Source organism: Hemitrygon akajei, chromosome 9, assembly GCF_048418815.1.
Source record: "Hemitrygon akajei chromosome 9, sHemAka1.3, whole genome shotgun sequence".
In the NCBI taxonomy this organism is placed as follows: Eukaryota; Metazoa; Chordata; class Chondrichthyes; order Myliobatiformes; family Dasyatidae; genus Hemitrygon; species Hemitrygon akajei.
Window position 1 is genome coordinate 46,105,832 of NC_133132.1, and position 16,000 is coordinate 46,121,831.

Genomic DNA, 16,000 nt, shown 5'->3' on the forward strand with positions numbered 1-16,000 from the left:
ACATCACACCACTTCTTCCAGTAACGTTTGCACTGCAACAATACACGCAGGTAACACCAGTTTCTGTATTGTGCATAAATATTTCTCATAGCTGCACCTTCCTGACCTCGTGAGTTTTTGGTGTAGCAGTTTCTACTGTTTCATTAAGCCATTTTACTTTAAATGAACCAGCAGTTCTTTTGTGCTTCATGCCCTTTGCTTCAATAATCAATAATTTATTCAATAAAAACCGTATAAATAAGCCAGTTCTAAAATCTACAGACAAATCATGGCAAACTCCATGTTGTCAACACCATCCACATCAGAAACTGGAAAAGAAAATTTGATTGTGTACGATCATGAAATATTCTTAGCATGACAATGGGGTAGAGGGTGACAACCTGTTGTGTGCAGTTTAAATTCTTTGGTGCACTAGTAGCAAAAGATGTGTGTGGCGCACACTTTAGAGGCAACATTGATCTGACCAAAAAGTTAACTGTATTCTGTGTTGATGACAGACAAAATTATAGTTTTTGTAAAAAAGCCTGAAAAACATTGTAGGAATCTGGCACAATTGTTATTTTGTTATTAAAGAGCCTATTCTCCATTTCAGCTATCCTTTCCACTTCCACTATCTCATCAATTTTGTTTTTTTCATTTCTTAAGTAATAATAAATTTCGACCTGATTCCTTAGAATTAGTTTTTCTCTTCTTTTGCATTGCCAACTTTGTTCCATGGGACTATATATGTAAATTATAATCTACAATATGTAAATTATATAGATTGTAGAGCACACTAGTAAGCTTGTTCTCTGTGTGTTTATCCCATGAACAGCCAGAAGGTGGAAATAAATACACACTGTCCCACTGTTTGCTCATATTAATGATTAAGGCGCTTTTTATAATTTTCAAATTCTTGTCAGGAGCTTGATAAAGTGAATGGTAATCCTTTTGCCAAAGTGCCAATTAACTGCTCCGGAAACTTGTATTTGTGTGCTCGTCCACCTACTGCATCCATTAAAGAGCACGACACTTCGGATTTAAAAAAATGGGGACATCTATTTAAGAAGGGAAATGAGAAGTGTAGGTAAATCAAACAACAACACACACAAAATGCTGGTGGAACACAGCAGGCCAGGCAGCATCTATAAGGAGAAGCACTGTCGACGTCTCGGCCTGAAACGTCGACAGTGCTTCTCCTTATAGATGCTGCCTGGCCTGCTGTGTTCCACCAGCATTTTGTGTGTGTTGTTGTTTGAATTTCCAGCATCTGCAGATTTCCTAGTGTTGCTAAATTATTATTTACTCTTTGTGTTCACATTTATAGGTGGATCTCACCAAGTTTATGGAGTTCTCAGAAATCGAGAACCACGATGATTTCTATGTGAATGAGGACAGCTTCATTCACGTCCAGGATCAGCGAGGGTTTTTTGTCATGTATGATGTGGCACTGAAGGATTTAAAAGAGTTGGAAACCCAGCTGCTGCTACTTGCAACCCAATATATTGAGAAAGGTAAAGCATTACCTTTTGGGGTGGCACGGGTTGTGTAGTTAGTGTAACGCTATCACAGTGCTAGCGACCCAGTTCAATTCCCGAGGCTGTCTGTAAGGTGTCTGTACCTTCTACCTGTAACTGTATGGGTTTCCTTGAGGTGCTCCTGTTCCCTCCCACAATCCAGACAATGGGCTAGTAGGATTATTGATCACCTTGTAGGCTTGTTGGGCAGGAAGGGCCTGTTACTATGCTGTATCTCTTTTTTAAAAAAAAACTAAATCATCTTTTACATTCTCATGCTATAACATCTGCCACCCTGTCACTCATAAACTTAGGAAGCTCATATGTTTGAGGAAGAGGGAGGAGGTGCATGCTCTGTTTAACTTGCTCATGTAGATGTGTCATCTTGGAGTTTAAACTCTCTGGTCAGAGTTGAAAACCCCATTCAGTTAGCGATGGAAATTTCATACTTCTCCAAACTTAATGACAGGATCAGCCCATGAATCAAATTTGTTCCCACTGTCCGCAAACAATCTGCTGGAGGAACTCGGCAGGTTGAGCAGGATCTATGTGTGGGGTGGGGGTGGAATTGACAACGTTTTGCCTCAAAGTCCTGGATTACTTCCCCCCCACCCTCCCCACCTGCGCAGGTGCTGCTCGACACACTGAGCTCCCGCAGTAGATTGATTGTTGCTCCTGGCTACGGCATCTGCAGTCTCTTGTATCTCCTTCTAAAACACTCAAAAATTTCTACAGATGTACTGTGGAGAGCATTCTGACTGGCTGCATCCCTTCTGGTGGTATGGTAGGGATGATGGGGGGGGGGGGGTGGCGGTAATGCACAGGATTAAAGAAAGCTGTTGAAAATTGTTAACTTAGTCAGCTCCATCATGGGTACTAGCCCCTGTGGTATAGAAGACATCTTCAAGGAGCGGTGCCTCAAAAAGGCGGCGTCCATCATTTAAAGACCCCCATCACCCAGGAGATGCCCTCTTCTCATTGTTACCATCAGGAAGGAGGTACAGAAGCTTGAAAGTACACACTCAGTGATTCAGGAACAGCTTCTTCCCCTCTACCATCTGATTTCTAAATGGACATTGAACCCATGAACATTACTTCACTACTTTTTATTTCTGTTTTTGCACAACTTATTTAATTTAACTGTTTGATATACTGTACATATACTCATTATAGTTCAGTTTTTTCTATATTTATCATATATTGCATTGTACTGCTGCTGCAAAGTTAACAAACGTGACATACGCTGACGATTCTGATTCACTCCCTGTGTCACCTAATATGTGAGAACTCGCACACCTTCTGATGTTGGCATCTTTTTTTTTCTCACTTACACGAAGAAGGCCAGTGCAGTTCATCGATGCATGAGGTAAAGATATTGTCCTGCTCCCTGGGGTAATAGTTGATTTGTCAGAACCTTAAGGTGGAAGTGTTGTCTTAACATTATCAGATGGGACTCTGCTTGAGGGTGTCACTGACTGTAAAATGGGGGACAACCTAACAGTTTTTCTTTCACTTACACATCACTGGGCGTCGGAGTTCTTCCAATGCCATCTGCAAGAAGTTTATCCTGTACATCCTCCCTGTGAGCATGTAGGTTTCCGCCAGTTGCTCCAGTTCCCTACCAAATTCCAAAGATGTACCAGTTAGTCACTGCAAATTGTCCTGTGATTAGGCCAGTGTTAAACCGTTGAGTGGTTGGGCGGTGTGGTTCATTTAGCCACAAGGACCTGTTCCGTATGTAACTCTAAATAATTAAGTAAAATTTTAAAATGTGATATTGTTACTCATTTGCTGTGTTACCGTGAGCTGAAACATCGCTCCATTTGTTACTTCTTAAAGGCCAGATAGCCCCTCCTGCAGGAGGCACACCGTGTGGGCCAGTTGACCTTCCAGGCTGGGCTCGCCTCTCCGTCGATCGATTTGCAGTTTTGCTTGACCTGTGGAAGTGTGAAACAGCTTTTCAGGAGCACAAACGGCAGGTAACAGGATGCATACTGTTCAGGTCTTCCATTAACTGATAGACAAGATGAGACCAGAAGTTTATATACATAAATATTAGTAAATCATCCCTTGTGGTCTCATAATAAGAGAAGTTGACATTGTGCAACCAACCAGGAGAAGGGAAATGCATGAAATGTTATACCTCCCCTAAGTCATCACAAGCACTGAATGTTTATTCTTGTATATTCTTGATTCACATAATATCTTGAACAAAAATGTTATGTGTACCATTTCCCAGTCCTCTGGGCTCTCCACAGAGGAATTGGAAGATAATGCCAGTTCCTCCTGCAATCTCTATCACATCTCTATTAGCACAGGATGGCGGTGGTGATGTGTTTACCTTAGGCATAGATAGGCTTTCGACCTCTTCACCTTTACCCAGTTTCACTCCATCCTCTGACGGAGATTTTGGTGCATTCTCTTCTTTAGTAAAGTCTACAACAAAGAAATGAGTTAGATTTCCACCTGTGTGTCTGTTCCTATTCATATTGCACCTTCTTTAGCCCAAATCATTATTGAGCATGTCAATTGCTGCTTGGGGAAATTTGAGTTAATGAAGGAGAATGGGCAAGAGACTTGAAGACAAATGGTATTCAAATCTTTTGTTTGGAGAGCAGAGAAGGTTGATAATCTCAATCTGTAGATATTTACAGGTCTGAACAAAAAAAAAGTGTTCCATGTACAAACTCCAAGACTACCATTTTCATATAGAGATCAACTATCACCTGGGGTGGCTTTTCACCAACCCAGTGGTCTAATATTGATGGGTGATAAGAGTAAAAGTCACAACCCACAAATTAACACCGAGTACTTCACCGTCTCAGTGGCACTAGTAAATTATCATTCCGGCCAGCTTTGTTATTCTGCTTCCTGGAGCATCGATCCCATTAGCCGTGATGTCATCATTGGCAACTACAAGGCCACCATGAAGTTCCTGACATCACTTCCAGGTGCGAGGCCTAACAGAGCCATGCTACAGAGGCCAGAGCTTCGTGAACAACACTCCACAGTGTTTGCTCCCCTCTGCCTTGTATTCTGGAGTGTGTCTCAGAGTCTTGGTGTATTGACAGGGATTGGCTTTGTGCTAGATGGCTCACCAATGGTAAAGTGTCCATTGTCACTGTGTTCAGATAAAAGGACAGACTGGATTGCAAGGATAGACTATTGAAACTCTGCACTTCCTTACACATGATTTCTACACAGCTCCTGGATGGTTATTTTGAAGCCTATCAGCATGTCTTCGATGTGGAGGACCGCTTTGCCTTGGCCCAGGTTATCACAGACATCATGTACCAACGTCCACGGTTTAATCTGAGCAATGAGTACTTTGTGCAGACATATCAAGCTGAATGTACCTGCCTGAAGCTTCAGTTACAACTTATAAGGGACATGTTGAACAAACAGGTGTGTTTCAGAAAGACCTATTAAATCTAAGATCTGATATATTAGTAATAAATGCTATTTGCTTATTTACATTGTTTACACAATTTGTTTTCTCTCTGCACATTGAGTGTTGGACGGTCTTTTTTTCATGGGTTCTTTTGGGTTTCTCTATTTTGTGGCTGCCTGTATGAAGACAAACCTCAAGTTATACACATTTTGATAATAAATATACTTTTAACTTTTGAACTTAATAAACATGATTGTTAAATTGTAGAATGCAGTCTAAGCTGAGAACATTTTGAGATGTGGATTACAGTCATCCATTGACAAATTGTACTTCAGGATAGTTGTGCATTGAACTTTGTGTACTATAGGACAGGGTTGCTCCGATTGTACATGATGCATCCGTACGTGGGCTGCATATGTCAAATTGAATGACATTCTGAGTGTCGGCAGGGATCAGAGAGTCCCACTTCTCCTCCTAATTTGTAGGGGCATATGTTTGTATTTCATGGGCTCCTGCTTAAACACGTAAATGCTCAATGCAAGCAGCATGCACCAACAAAGGCAGATGCTTTGCATTCAGGACCAGTGGTAGGAGTCACTCCACAAGGCTCCAAAGGTGGCTGGATGCCGTGGCTGTGGGTTGAGAGCAGGCAGCCAGATTTTCTGACACTGTGCTGATAGAAGGAGGGAGACAGTAGAGAAGAGATGGTTATTGAGATCACTTAAAGAATCAAATGCAATAGGCAGCACAGGGGAAAAGTGATTGATTTTTGCCAGCACATGCTAAACATCTCAAATCCCATCTCCCACTGACAAGCGCAGCTAGCCCACACTAATTGAATTACTCATCTAACCACAATTTACAGCAAGCAGCTCTGGGACAACTCATCAGGCTCAGGCAATTAACATTTCTCGAGTTAACATTACACTTGTTACTTATCATCTCAATAATCCATCTCTCTCATTCTGATCTCATTATCCTCTGCCTTCTCCATGGATTAATTGAATCTCAGTGCCTTTCATATCTCTGACTAAGAACGTGAATACTTTGGAGGTCATTCAAAGTGGAGGGGAGTAAAAGAGAATTTAGTTGTGCTCTGAGCCAGAATACTTAAAGTATAGACACAGGCACAGAATATACTTTCTCTAGGCAGACTCAACATAGCTTTATGAAACCACTTTGAAAATATGTTGTGATTAGCAGTACACTATAGGGGAAACCAGTTAATATGGAGTACAGTATGTGGACTTTCCAGTCTGCAATAAATCATGCAAGAGTTTATTAACAGCAATAGACCCTCCTTGTCAGGGGTAATATACTGGCTTAGATTACGGGTATGTTAATACACAGAAAAAACAACATAGGTGTTGGTGGATCTATTTCAGGCTATGATGCTGAGTGATTGGTGCTGGGACCCCTGCTATTCACAACAGATGTCAGTGACTTGGACAAGGAGACCAGGTGTAGCATATAAAAGTCTCCCAATTATACAAATCTGGCAGGGAAATGAGTTGTGAATAAGATAAAGAGAGGTTTTGGAGTGATATCGAAAGGTTCTGTTGGTGGGCAAAGACAGACGTGATGAAGTACAATGTGGAATATATAAGGAAGCAGAGTTTTTATTAAATGGGGAAAAATTGAGGAGTCTTGGCATTCAGAGGGGCCTGGGCGTTAGTGAATCACTGGAAGATTGGAAGACCCAGGGTATGTTGGCCTCTGTTGTATTGGAATTTGAGTACAAGCATAAGGAAGTCCTACTGCATTTAAATGGTGAGATTATATCTGGAATGTTGTCAGCAGGTCTGATCTCCCTGTGTAGGAAAGGAGACATTTGTGATATATGGTAAATGTTAATGTGAATGATTCCTGAGATGAAATTATACAGTTTGAGCCTATACTATCCAAATTTTAGAATAAGTGAAGATATCATTGAAACATAATGGGTGCTAGACCTTGTAGATATGGCTGAAGACCTAGGGGATCACTGACTTTATAATGATCAGTGAGCTCTCTACCTAAGAGGGCTGTGGTAGCTCTCTGATTAGTTTTTGCAGTGTAGAGATCTTTGAATGCTAAGAAAATCACATGAGGGAAATATAAGATTAATGCAGAGGACTGAAGTGGAAGTTTAGCCATGATCTCTCAGAATGGTGGAGCAGATATGTGTTCAACTTCTTCCAGGTTCTACCACTCACCTACACACTAGGGACAATTCACCACTCTTACTCACTAGGGACCACTCACCTGCACACTAGGGACAATTCCCCACTCAGCTACACACTAAGGACAATTCACCACTCACCTACACGCTAGGGTGAATTCACCACTCTTACACACTAGGGACAATTCCCCACTCACCTACACATTAGGGACAATTCTTCACTCATCTATACACTAGGGACAATTCACCACTGTTACACACTAGGGACAATCCCCAACTCACCTAAACACTAGGGGCAATTCCCCACTCACCTACACATTAGGGGCAATTCCCCACTCATTTACACACTAGGGAGAATTCACCACACACCTGCACACTAGGGACAATTCACCACTCATTTACACACTAGGGAGAATTCTCCACTCACCTGCACACTAGGGTGAATTCACCATTCTTGCATTCTAGGGACAATTCCCCACTCACCTACACACTAGGGTGAATTCACAACTTACACACTAGGGACAATTCACTACTCACCTATGCACTAAGGTGAATTCACCACTTACACACTAGGGACAATTCACCACTCACCTACACACTAGGGACAATTCTTCACTTACCTACACTCTCGGGACAATTCACCACTCACCTACACACTAGGGACAATTCACCACTCATTTACACACTAGGGAGAATTCGCCACACACCTACACACTAGGGACAATTCTCCACTCATTTTCACAGCAGGGAGAATTCACTGCTCACCTACACTCTAGGGACAATTTACCACAGACTTATACACTAGGAGCGATTTTACAGTGGACAATTAACCTATCAGTCGTCAAGTCTATAGGAGGTGAGAGGAAATTGGAGCACCCAAGGGACATCTAGATGGTCATGTGGAGAATGTACAAACTCCACACAGTTAGTTCCAGATGTCAGGTTTGAACTTGGCTCACTGTGGCTGTGAGATTACAGCTCTTTCTAGCTGTGCCACTTCGCCACCCCTTCTCCCAGCTTAATGACCTGGAACATGAAGTCTGTTCTCTCCATAGGTGCATGTCTGACCTGTGGAGAGTTTAGTGTACTTTCTGTGTTCATTTTCAACTCCAGCATGCTCCGTGTGCTGCCTTTGAAAATGGCTCAGGATATTTCACTTGCTGATCAGGAGCGAGGAAGCTGAGTGGGAGGGTGCTTCTGTGACCTGGGTTAAAACACCTGCTTCCACGCAGTAAGCACTGAGTAATGTACCCATGCTGAAACGTTATTTGTTAACAACACTTGCAGATAGATGATCAGCGCGAATACGTGCAGAGGATTTGGAGGGACAGCAACCTGATGGAGATGGGTATTGAATTTGGTTTACCACTTAATGTCATTTCTAAGCAACCGGTTGCCATTAACAACAGTTGGTAAGGAAATAACTCCAGATATTATCATGTGTAATTGACTGTCCTTCTCATTCACAGAGCAGTTGTAACTGTTTGTAAGAGCAGCAACAGATAATTCAATCTGTCTCTCTAAACTAGTGTAATCTCAGAAGCGTTAACTCACTTTTTATTGTGATATCAGATCAACATTTGAAAATCATTATATTAATTTTGGGTAATATTTGACCGCGACTGGCAGCTCATGACTGAACCTGGAGAAACAATTAAAGTCCTCACAGTATGTGGTCAAGACCACCTTGAGATCCGACACCCTCCTGGTCTCAGAGGCAGTGAGACACATCATCCTGCTGGAGCTGACAGTGCCGTGGGAGGAATGTCTGGAGGAGGCCCATGAAAGGAAGCTTGCCGGATACGAGGAATTGGTCAGCGACCGTCAGAGGCAGGGGTGGAGGGCAAAGTGCATTCCCATGGAAGTGGGCTGCCTGGGCTTCGCTGGACAGTCTCTTCACAGAGCCCTCGCTGGTACAAGGAGGCAGAGAGCCATCGGCAACAGAGAAAGCCTCAAGGTGGCTCTGGATGAGGAGAGCAAGTCCATGGGGATCTGTTCCTCGTGCTACCTGAACACAAGTCGTGGATTGATCAACTGTGGCTGGGTTGTCTGAGCGAGAGTGTCTGATGTTGAAAGACCTGAAACACCCCATCCCCTCTCCAAACGCGGCTGGAACAATGAATGTAATGGTATCAGAGCAGGACCATTTAGAAAGGGGCGGTCAATGGGAATTCTCTCTCACAGAATTTAAGTCTGAAATTGTTTTGCCAGACGAGTATATATAAAGAGGTGGAGATAAGGTGGATATTGGAGTATTTTTAAGCAACCCCTCGGGTTACATCACTGATGATGTGTTCAGAGCATCGTGAGATATTTTCTTCAAAAAAGAAACTACGTTAAAGGCAAGAGATAGGTCAACCACAGAACACTAGTACTGGTGTTGCTGTAACTATAGTAACTTGAGGTATATTTTATACGTTGTTGACCAAATTAAATTGCTATGTAAAATATCTAGAAATAATGTAGTATTGCCTACCCTTTTCTTCTGCTTACAGTCCTGCCTTGAAAAAGATTTACTTACTAGAATTCCACCCATCACTGGGGATGGCCGCCCGCGTTCGACAGATGTTGGAATATGCCTACAACGAATTGCGACACACGCACAGGCCAAAGACGGCCGACGAGTGCATCGGTCTGGAGAAGCACGTCCTTAACCTGGCAATAGAAAAGTGGTCAGCCATGGAAACACCCGAGTCGACCTACAGCGTCCAAGTCCAGAGGGATGTAGGTGCACCGAGGAGGGAGGATGGGGTGATTAGTGGGCTTGAGGAACAGATTAGTTTTTAAATGCAGAAGCTTGGGGCAACAGAAGGGAGGTTTTGCTACAGCCATGCAAAACGTTTTGGGATGGCAAGATGAAGATGTTTCTCTGCCAAAGGAGGTGCAAGGCTAGCCTGCAGGTCACCATTGGGCAAAGTGTAGCACCTGCTTATTCCCCTGATGAGGGCCACATGAAGCCATGAGAGCAGGTGGTGGACGGACGGTCATATGAGCAGCTGGTGCACATCACAAGTCCTGGTTATGCGACCACTGACACCAGCTACGCAATCTCTGAAGAGTACTGACAATGGCTGTGGTCACCCATCTTGTAAAGACACTGCCCAGAAGAAGGCAATGGCAAACCACTTCTGTAGAACAATTTGCCATGGATAGAGGAAAGAGTAAGAGCAACAATGTGAAGGGGGTCTTCCCCACAGATTAAAACCAGATGGAATGTACGTATCATACAAAAAGTCACAGTACATAATGAATGAATAAATGCAGAACATTGGTTAGACTAAATCTAGACTGCAGTGTACAGGTCTGGGCAAAGCAGCTTAAGAAAATAAGGAAATTGTTCTTGGAAGGTGTATTCTACAGCTAACCAGAACGTTGCCTGGTCTCTAAGGGTTGAGCTGTAACAAGATATTATATAAATCAGTCATTTATTTTGTAGAATGTGGAAATTAATGGATAAATTGAGTGAGATTTGTAGGAGTTTGAAATGGATTGGAGAGAAGCATTTCTTGTTCCTTCTTAAAACCCTTCCCCCCCCATCCCCTCCCCAAAGGACCCTGGAATAATGAATGTGATGTTATCAGAGCAGGACCATTCAGAAAGGGGTGGTCAGTGGAAATTTTCTCTCAGAAAATTTAAATCTGGATTTTTTTTTGTCAGACAAGTATATGTGGAGAGGTGGAGCCAAGTTGGATATTGGAGTTTTTTTTTTAGGCAATCCCTTGGAACTGAGGATTGCTTGTTTCCATTTCTGAGCTGGATAAGGTCTCCAATGTGGGACCTGCTGACGCTTCCACAGGTGGTGAAGTAGATGCTTAAGGAGGCAGATAGGCATTAATGTTGGTATTATGCCCTTTCTTGTGTGCCTCTGATGAAGATTTTCAGGTTCTCAGAGGCATTGCAGAGCTCCTTCTTCATCTAGATTGGTCATGGGCCAAGGATTCACCAAGGTGGTGAGGGTTTATATTTCTCCAAGGAGATTTTAAGAGCGTCCTTGAACCATTTTCTCTATCCACCTCATAATTTCTTGTGGCAGAGCCTGGAGCAGTGTTTCTGTTTCAGGAGAGCTTTATCGGCCTTGTGAACGGCATGGACAACCCATTGGAGCGAACTGTTTAATTATCTCCATGATATGGGGAATGTTGCCTTGAGGTGCTTTGTAGTCAATATCTACAGGTGTAGGGGAAGGGTAGGGATCACAGCTTTGTGGCAGGCTTGATAGCAAAGGTTGCCTGAGCTCACGGTGTTAATGGAGGTGAAGTACAGGACGTTGGATAATCTATCACATTCTGACAATGCAAACCAGTGGTTTAAGCAGTCATCTAGCAACCCAAGAACATTTTGCTCCCTTGAGAAACCTTCCAATTTTAAACAAAATTGTGATAAAAGAAGGAAGAAATGAATTTATTTAGCATTCTTTCACAATGCTAGGACATTCCAAAGCTGTTTATGGTTGATGAAGATTGATTTGTCATATTGAAACTGCAACGACCAATTTCTGTACAAATGATGACTTAGTATTGAATACTGTCCAGGTCAACCAGAGATGCATCCCCTGCTCTTCTTGGAAAGGGGATCTTTGTGCCCAAGTGAGAGAGCCTGTGCTTTACATCACAAAAGATGGCACCTCTGACAGAGTAGCACGAGCTGACTGCTCTACTGAAAGAGTCAGTATCAGCTTTATTATCGTAGACGTATGTCATGAAATGTGTTGTTTTGTGGTGGCAGTACAGTGCAAGACAAAAATCACGAAGTTGCAATAAATATTGAATATTAGTAAAATCACAGTCATACAAGTATAGTCCAGACCCCTCAGTCCAGCTGAAACCTTCAGACAACCACAACTGTGCCAGGCTGCCCCTGGTGGAGCGCCTCTCCCCCGGTGGCTATAAAGCAGGCAACCCCGTGGCTAGAGGCCCCTTGTCCATTGAGTGCAGCCAAAAAAATCCTCGGATGGCAGCTTCAACTCCATTCTGGACACCATGCCACTCCGCCTGTGTGCCTCACCTCACGCTTATTGGGATTAAATTCCATTTGCCAATTTTGCTTCAATTGATGAACACTAATTAATGGTGTACAAAGGGAAATTGGTGTGTTCGTCCATGAAATACAGAAGGTAATCAGGCTGGTACCACAAGGAATTAGGAAGGCATCTGTGGCACAGCTGATGGAGGATGTTGGATATTTTGCTGCAGCTACATAAGACTTTGAAGATATGTCCAAGCTTAGATCTTCAGAATCTAGGTATGGGATGAAGGGATTATCTAATGAGGATAAGTGAGATGGCCCTTGGTTCACTGGAATTTAGAAAAGTGAGATGTTGCCATCATGTTGCCTGATAGGCCAGGTGCCTATTGGCCGTCTCCTTTGTTTGGAGAATCTAGAACCAGTCTCGCTATAAGGATTTGCCTAGTTCTCTATTCTCTTACTGCCCATTAAGCCACTGGCATTTAGGGCAGCAATGACTATCTTCCATCTCTGTCTGTCCTTGGCCATCTTCCCTATTGTGTCCCAAGTATGGTTCAGGGTCCTCGTTTCTGCCTCTGTGGTATGACACCAAGTTGACTTTCGTCTCCTGCGTTCCTTCCACTCTTGAAGGGCTGTCTTGTTGATGGAGCTGGCCTCTCTTCTGATCACGTGCCCAATCCACCTCCAACATTTCCTCGTGTTGATCGTGGCCATGTCCTCTTGATGATACTGAAGGAGTAGGGTGTGGTTGGAGATCTTTTTTTGGCAAGAAAACAGGATCTTCTGGAGGCTCATGGTTAGGGCAGGGATAATGAGCAGCTTCATCATCAGAGGGAGGCTCATCTTTGGAATTCTCAACCCCATAGGTGTGTGGACATTTGGTCAGTAGATATGAGCAAGACAGAGAGTGATAGATTTTTGGACTCTGAGAGAATTGAGGGGCACAGAGATTAGGCAAGAAAGTGGATAAAGTACAAGGCAGGCTAGGATTTTGATTGGCAGATCAGGTTGAATGAGTGTTATGGCCTGTTCATACTCCTGTTCCATCTGTTCCTTTCCCATGCACTGGATTGATCCTCTAGACTCTGGGGAAATTTCTGTTGACACTAGTTTTGGAATGTCCTGTAACTATGGCCTAGAAGACTGGACCAAGGGGCACATTTCCCTTGAACCAGGTATGGAGTTAAATTCAATACCATAACTCAAACACAAATGGATTTTAGTTGATGGTGTTCAATATGACTTTGACCTCATCCTGCACCATCACTGAGCTGATCTTATTGCTGTTCCAGCTGTTTTCAGGTGTGTTTATTGAAGATCCACTCTTTGTCAGAGATGTCGGGCTTTCATTTATAGACGCTACAGAAGAGGGTGAAAGCAGACAAGGAGCAGATAAACAAGCCTTTGCGCTGCACACTTTCTGCAGACTGCTGGAGATCATCACACTGCGCCATCGCCTGATGGAAACTGCCTCTGAGGCTGCCCTTTTAGCTCAGTGAGTTCCTCTGATCTGCCCTCATTTTCTGAGTGGAGTGCCTTTACAGTCTCTCTGTTTTTTTTATCTTCCAAGCAGCAACCTCATCCCAGGCTCCTATTCAATGCCAAGCACGCATAAGTCACCATGAATTAAAGAAGACCACTGCAAGGCTAACCTATTGCTTTTTTCCCCCTTTTCTTTACTAAACTAGGCAACATGGGTAAGGTCACATGGTTTTAAAAATCTCATCTTATTACTGAATGATGTCAGAGAGAATTATCTTTTGTTGCTTAGCCAGGTTAAAAAAGACTTAATTAATAAGAAAGTCAAAAACTAATGTCTGAGCGTGTATTCTTCCTTCCTACATACTGTCTTTATCATTAATTATCAACAGAATGGGAGCTCTCTTAAATGTTCTTGCCTTGTTTTGAGATTACTTCACCCAGCAGCACATTAAGGGTGATTTATTTTTAAACCTGCTGCAATCAAATTGTTTACCTCTAAGTCTAATTAATTCTAACATTCCTCCCTTGACATGTTAGCCAGTGGTGTAATGGCATCTGCACCAGACTTCAAGCCGAGTGGTCCTGGGTTCGAATCCGGCTGGCTCCTTGACTCCTAGCAATTCGGCCTCATAAGAACAGACAAGTACTAAACAAATGGCAAGGTTGCCATCCAAAAACAATAACAATAGTTAACCTCCCAACAATGACCAATTCACCTACCAACCAGTTCGTCTTTGGATTGTGGGAGGAAACTCACATGGTCACAGGAAGAACATACAAATTCCTTATAGAAACTCAACTCCCTTGACTCATATTATTGAACACTTTTTTTAACATTGATTACATCTATTGGTTTATCCTTATTATTATGGCTGCAGTTTCATATCTTGTTAGAACTGAATAAATTGTACTACAAATTCCACTTTCTTAAAGTTGACAGTTTTGAGATGATCTACTTCTATAGCACATCTGTGTTTTGCAGATTATACAAGTCTGTGGCTGTGCAGATGGGCTTTGACGAGTTCCACCTCTATCTGCGGCCAGTGCAGTTTGAATTTGCAACCCACAAGAAGAAAGCTGACCAGCCACCTCCGGTCTTCATCACTAGTCTACTGGACGATGACAGTAGCATTGACAGGTAGCAGTCAACTCTGTGCTCGCAGTCAAGGGAGCACTGCTGGTTTCTGTACATTTGTTAAGCTATTTGCCCTTTTCTTTGTCCTAACAAAAAACAATTTTTAAAAGAACTGCAGATGCAGGAAATAGGAAGCAAAACAGAAACTCCTGATTATACCCATCTGGTCAGACACCATCTGTGGAGAAAGTAACTACTTTTGTTAGATTATTGCACTTGCATGGCTAGTGACTAAAGATGTCTCAGCTAGCTGTCAGATTTTTGTGCTATTTGGTGTGTCGAAGTTGCTTTGCCCACTAGAAGTAATCTAATTCGATGAAAAATATCAAAGTCAATGAAAAAAGCCAAAGTCATTGCAAAAGAAAAAGAATTTCAGGATGTATATTATATTCTTTGACATTAAATATACCCATTGAAAAGGTGGAGGTCAATGAGAAAATGCCAAACTCGACAATAAAATCAGTAAAACTGGCAAAAGTTCACCATACATTTATTATTAAAGTATGCATACAGTATACGACCTTGCAATTTGCTTTCTTACGGTCAGCCACAAGGAAATGCCATAGAACCTGTTTAAAGAAAAGCCCTACACAACAAGACCATAAAATAGGCCAAAAAAGAACAAATCGCGCAAATGAGGTGAACAGATAACGCACAGAACGTAAAGCACCAGACCACTGAATCCTCAAAAGTGAATCCGCTGCCACGAGCTGCCGAGGCGAGCAAAGCGGGTCCGGGGACAGATCACTGCGGTGGCAGCCACCGAGTCATTCGGTTCAGCGCTGTGCCGATGGCTGCAGGCCACAGCCGCCCGTCCAGTTCTGCACTTGCGCCCCTTGATGCGGAAGTTCCCCAGCCCTCTGCTCCATCCACCCCACGTACTTGATATACCCCACTGTTGTCAGCTGTCTGCCGTCCCTTGAAAGTCTACCAGATTCAGGGGTGACGCAGATGGTGCTGCCAGTGCACCAATCCAGTGACCGGGGTGGAGCATGCACCTGGCAGCTGAAATTCCCATCGGGTGCCCTGGTTTCCTCTAACAAGCTACAGACACCTTTGTGGGGTAATTGATGTAAGGTACCCCTCGTATTGGCTAGGAACGTGAAGCAAAGTAGGCTGCAGGGAAATAAGAGGGGGATTGGACTAATGGCATTCCTTTGATAGTCCACTTAGGCTCGATGGGCTGAATGGCCTTGCATCCTAGGAAAGCAATATAACATGAAAGTGGGCACTGCTCGCCTTTCATTTAGTAATGGATTTTAGAGGCACCTGTTTACTTTTTCTCTCTTGTTGGCTTTCCAATTATTTTTCATCATTGTTTCTCCCTCCAAATCTGCAAATGTAACTACTAAAATTGCTTTTTACCCTGG

At 43.0% G+C, this 16,000-nt stretch overlaps 1 protein-coding gene across 1 annotated transcript in view; it reads left to right on the forward strand.

Moving 5' to 3' along the window:
* The window catches only part of LOC140733071 (uncharacterized), a 142,662-nt gene that overhangs the window by 35,911 nt on the left and 90,751 nt on the right, over positions 1 to 16,000 (forward strand). Inside the window, exons 11-17 of the mRNA XM_073055889.1 lie at positions 1,307 to 1,493; positions 3,336 to 3,475; positions 4,701 to 4,901; positions 8,336 to 8,460; positions 9,544 to 9,772; positions 13,306 to 13,508; positions 14,478 to 14,633. Of these exons, the coding sequence (XP_072911990.1) occupies positions 1,307 to 1,493; positions 3,336 to 3,475; positions 4,701 to 4,901; positions 8,336 to 8,460; positions 9,544 to 9,772; positions 13,306 to 13,508; positions 14,478 to 14,633 (1,241 nt within the window). The remainder of the gene's footprint in view (positions 1 to 1,306; positions 1,494 to 3,335; positions 3,476 to 4,700; positions 4,902 to 8,335; positions 8,461 to 9,543; positions 9,773 to 13,305; positions 13,509 to 14,477; positions 14,634 to 16,000) is intronic.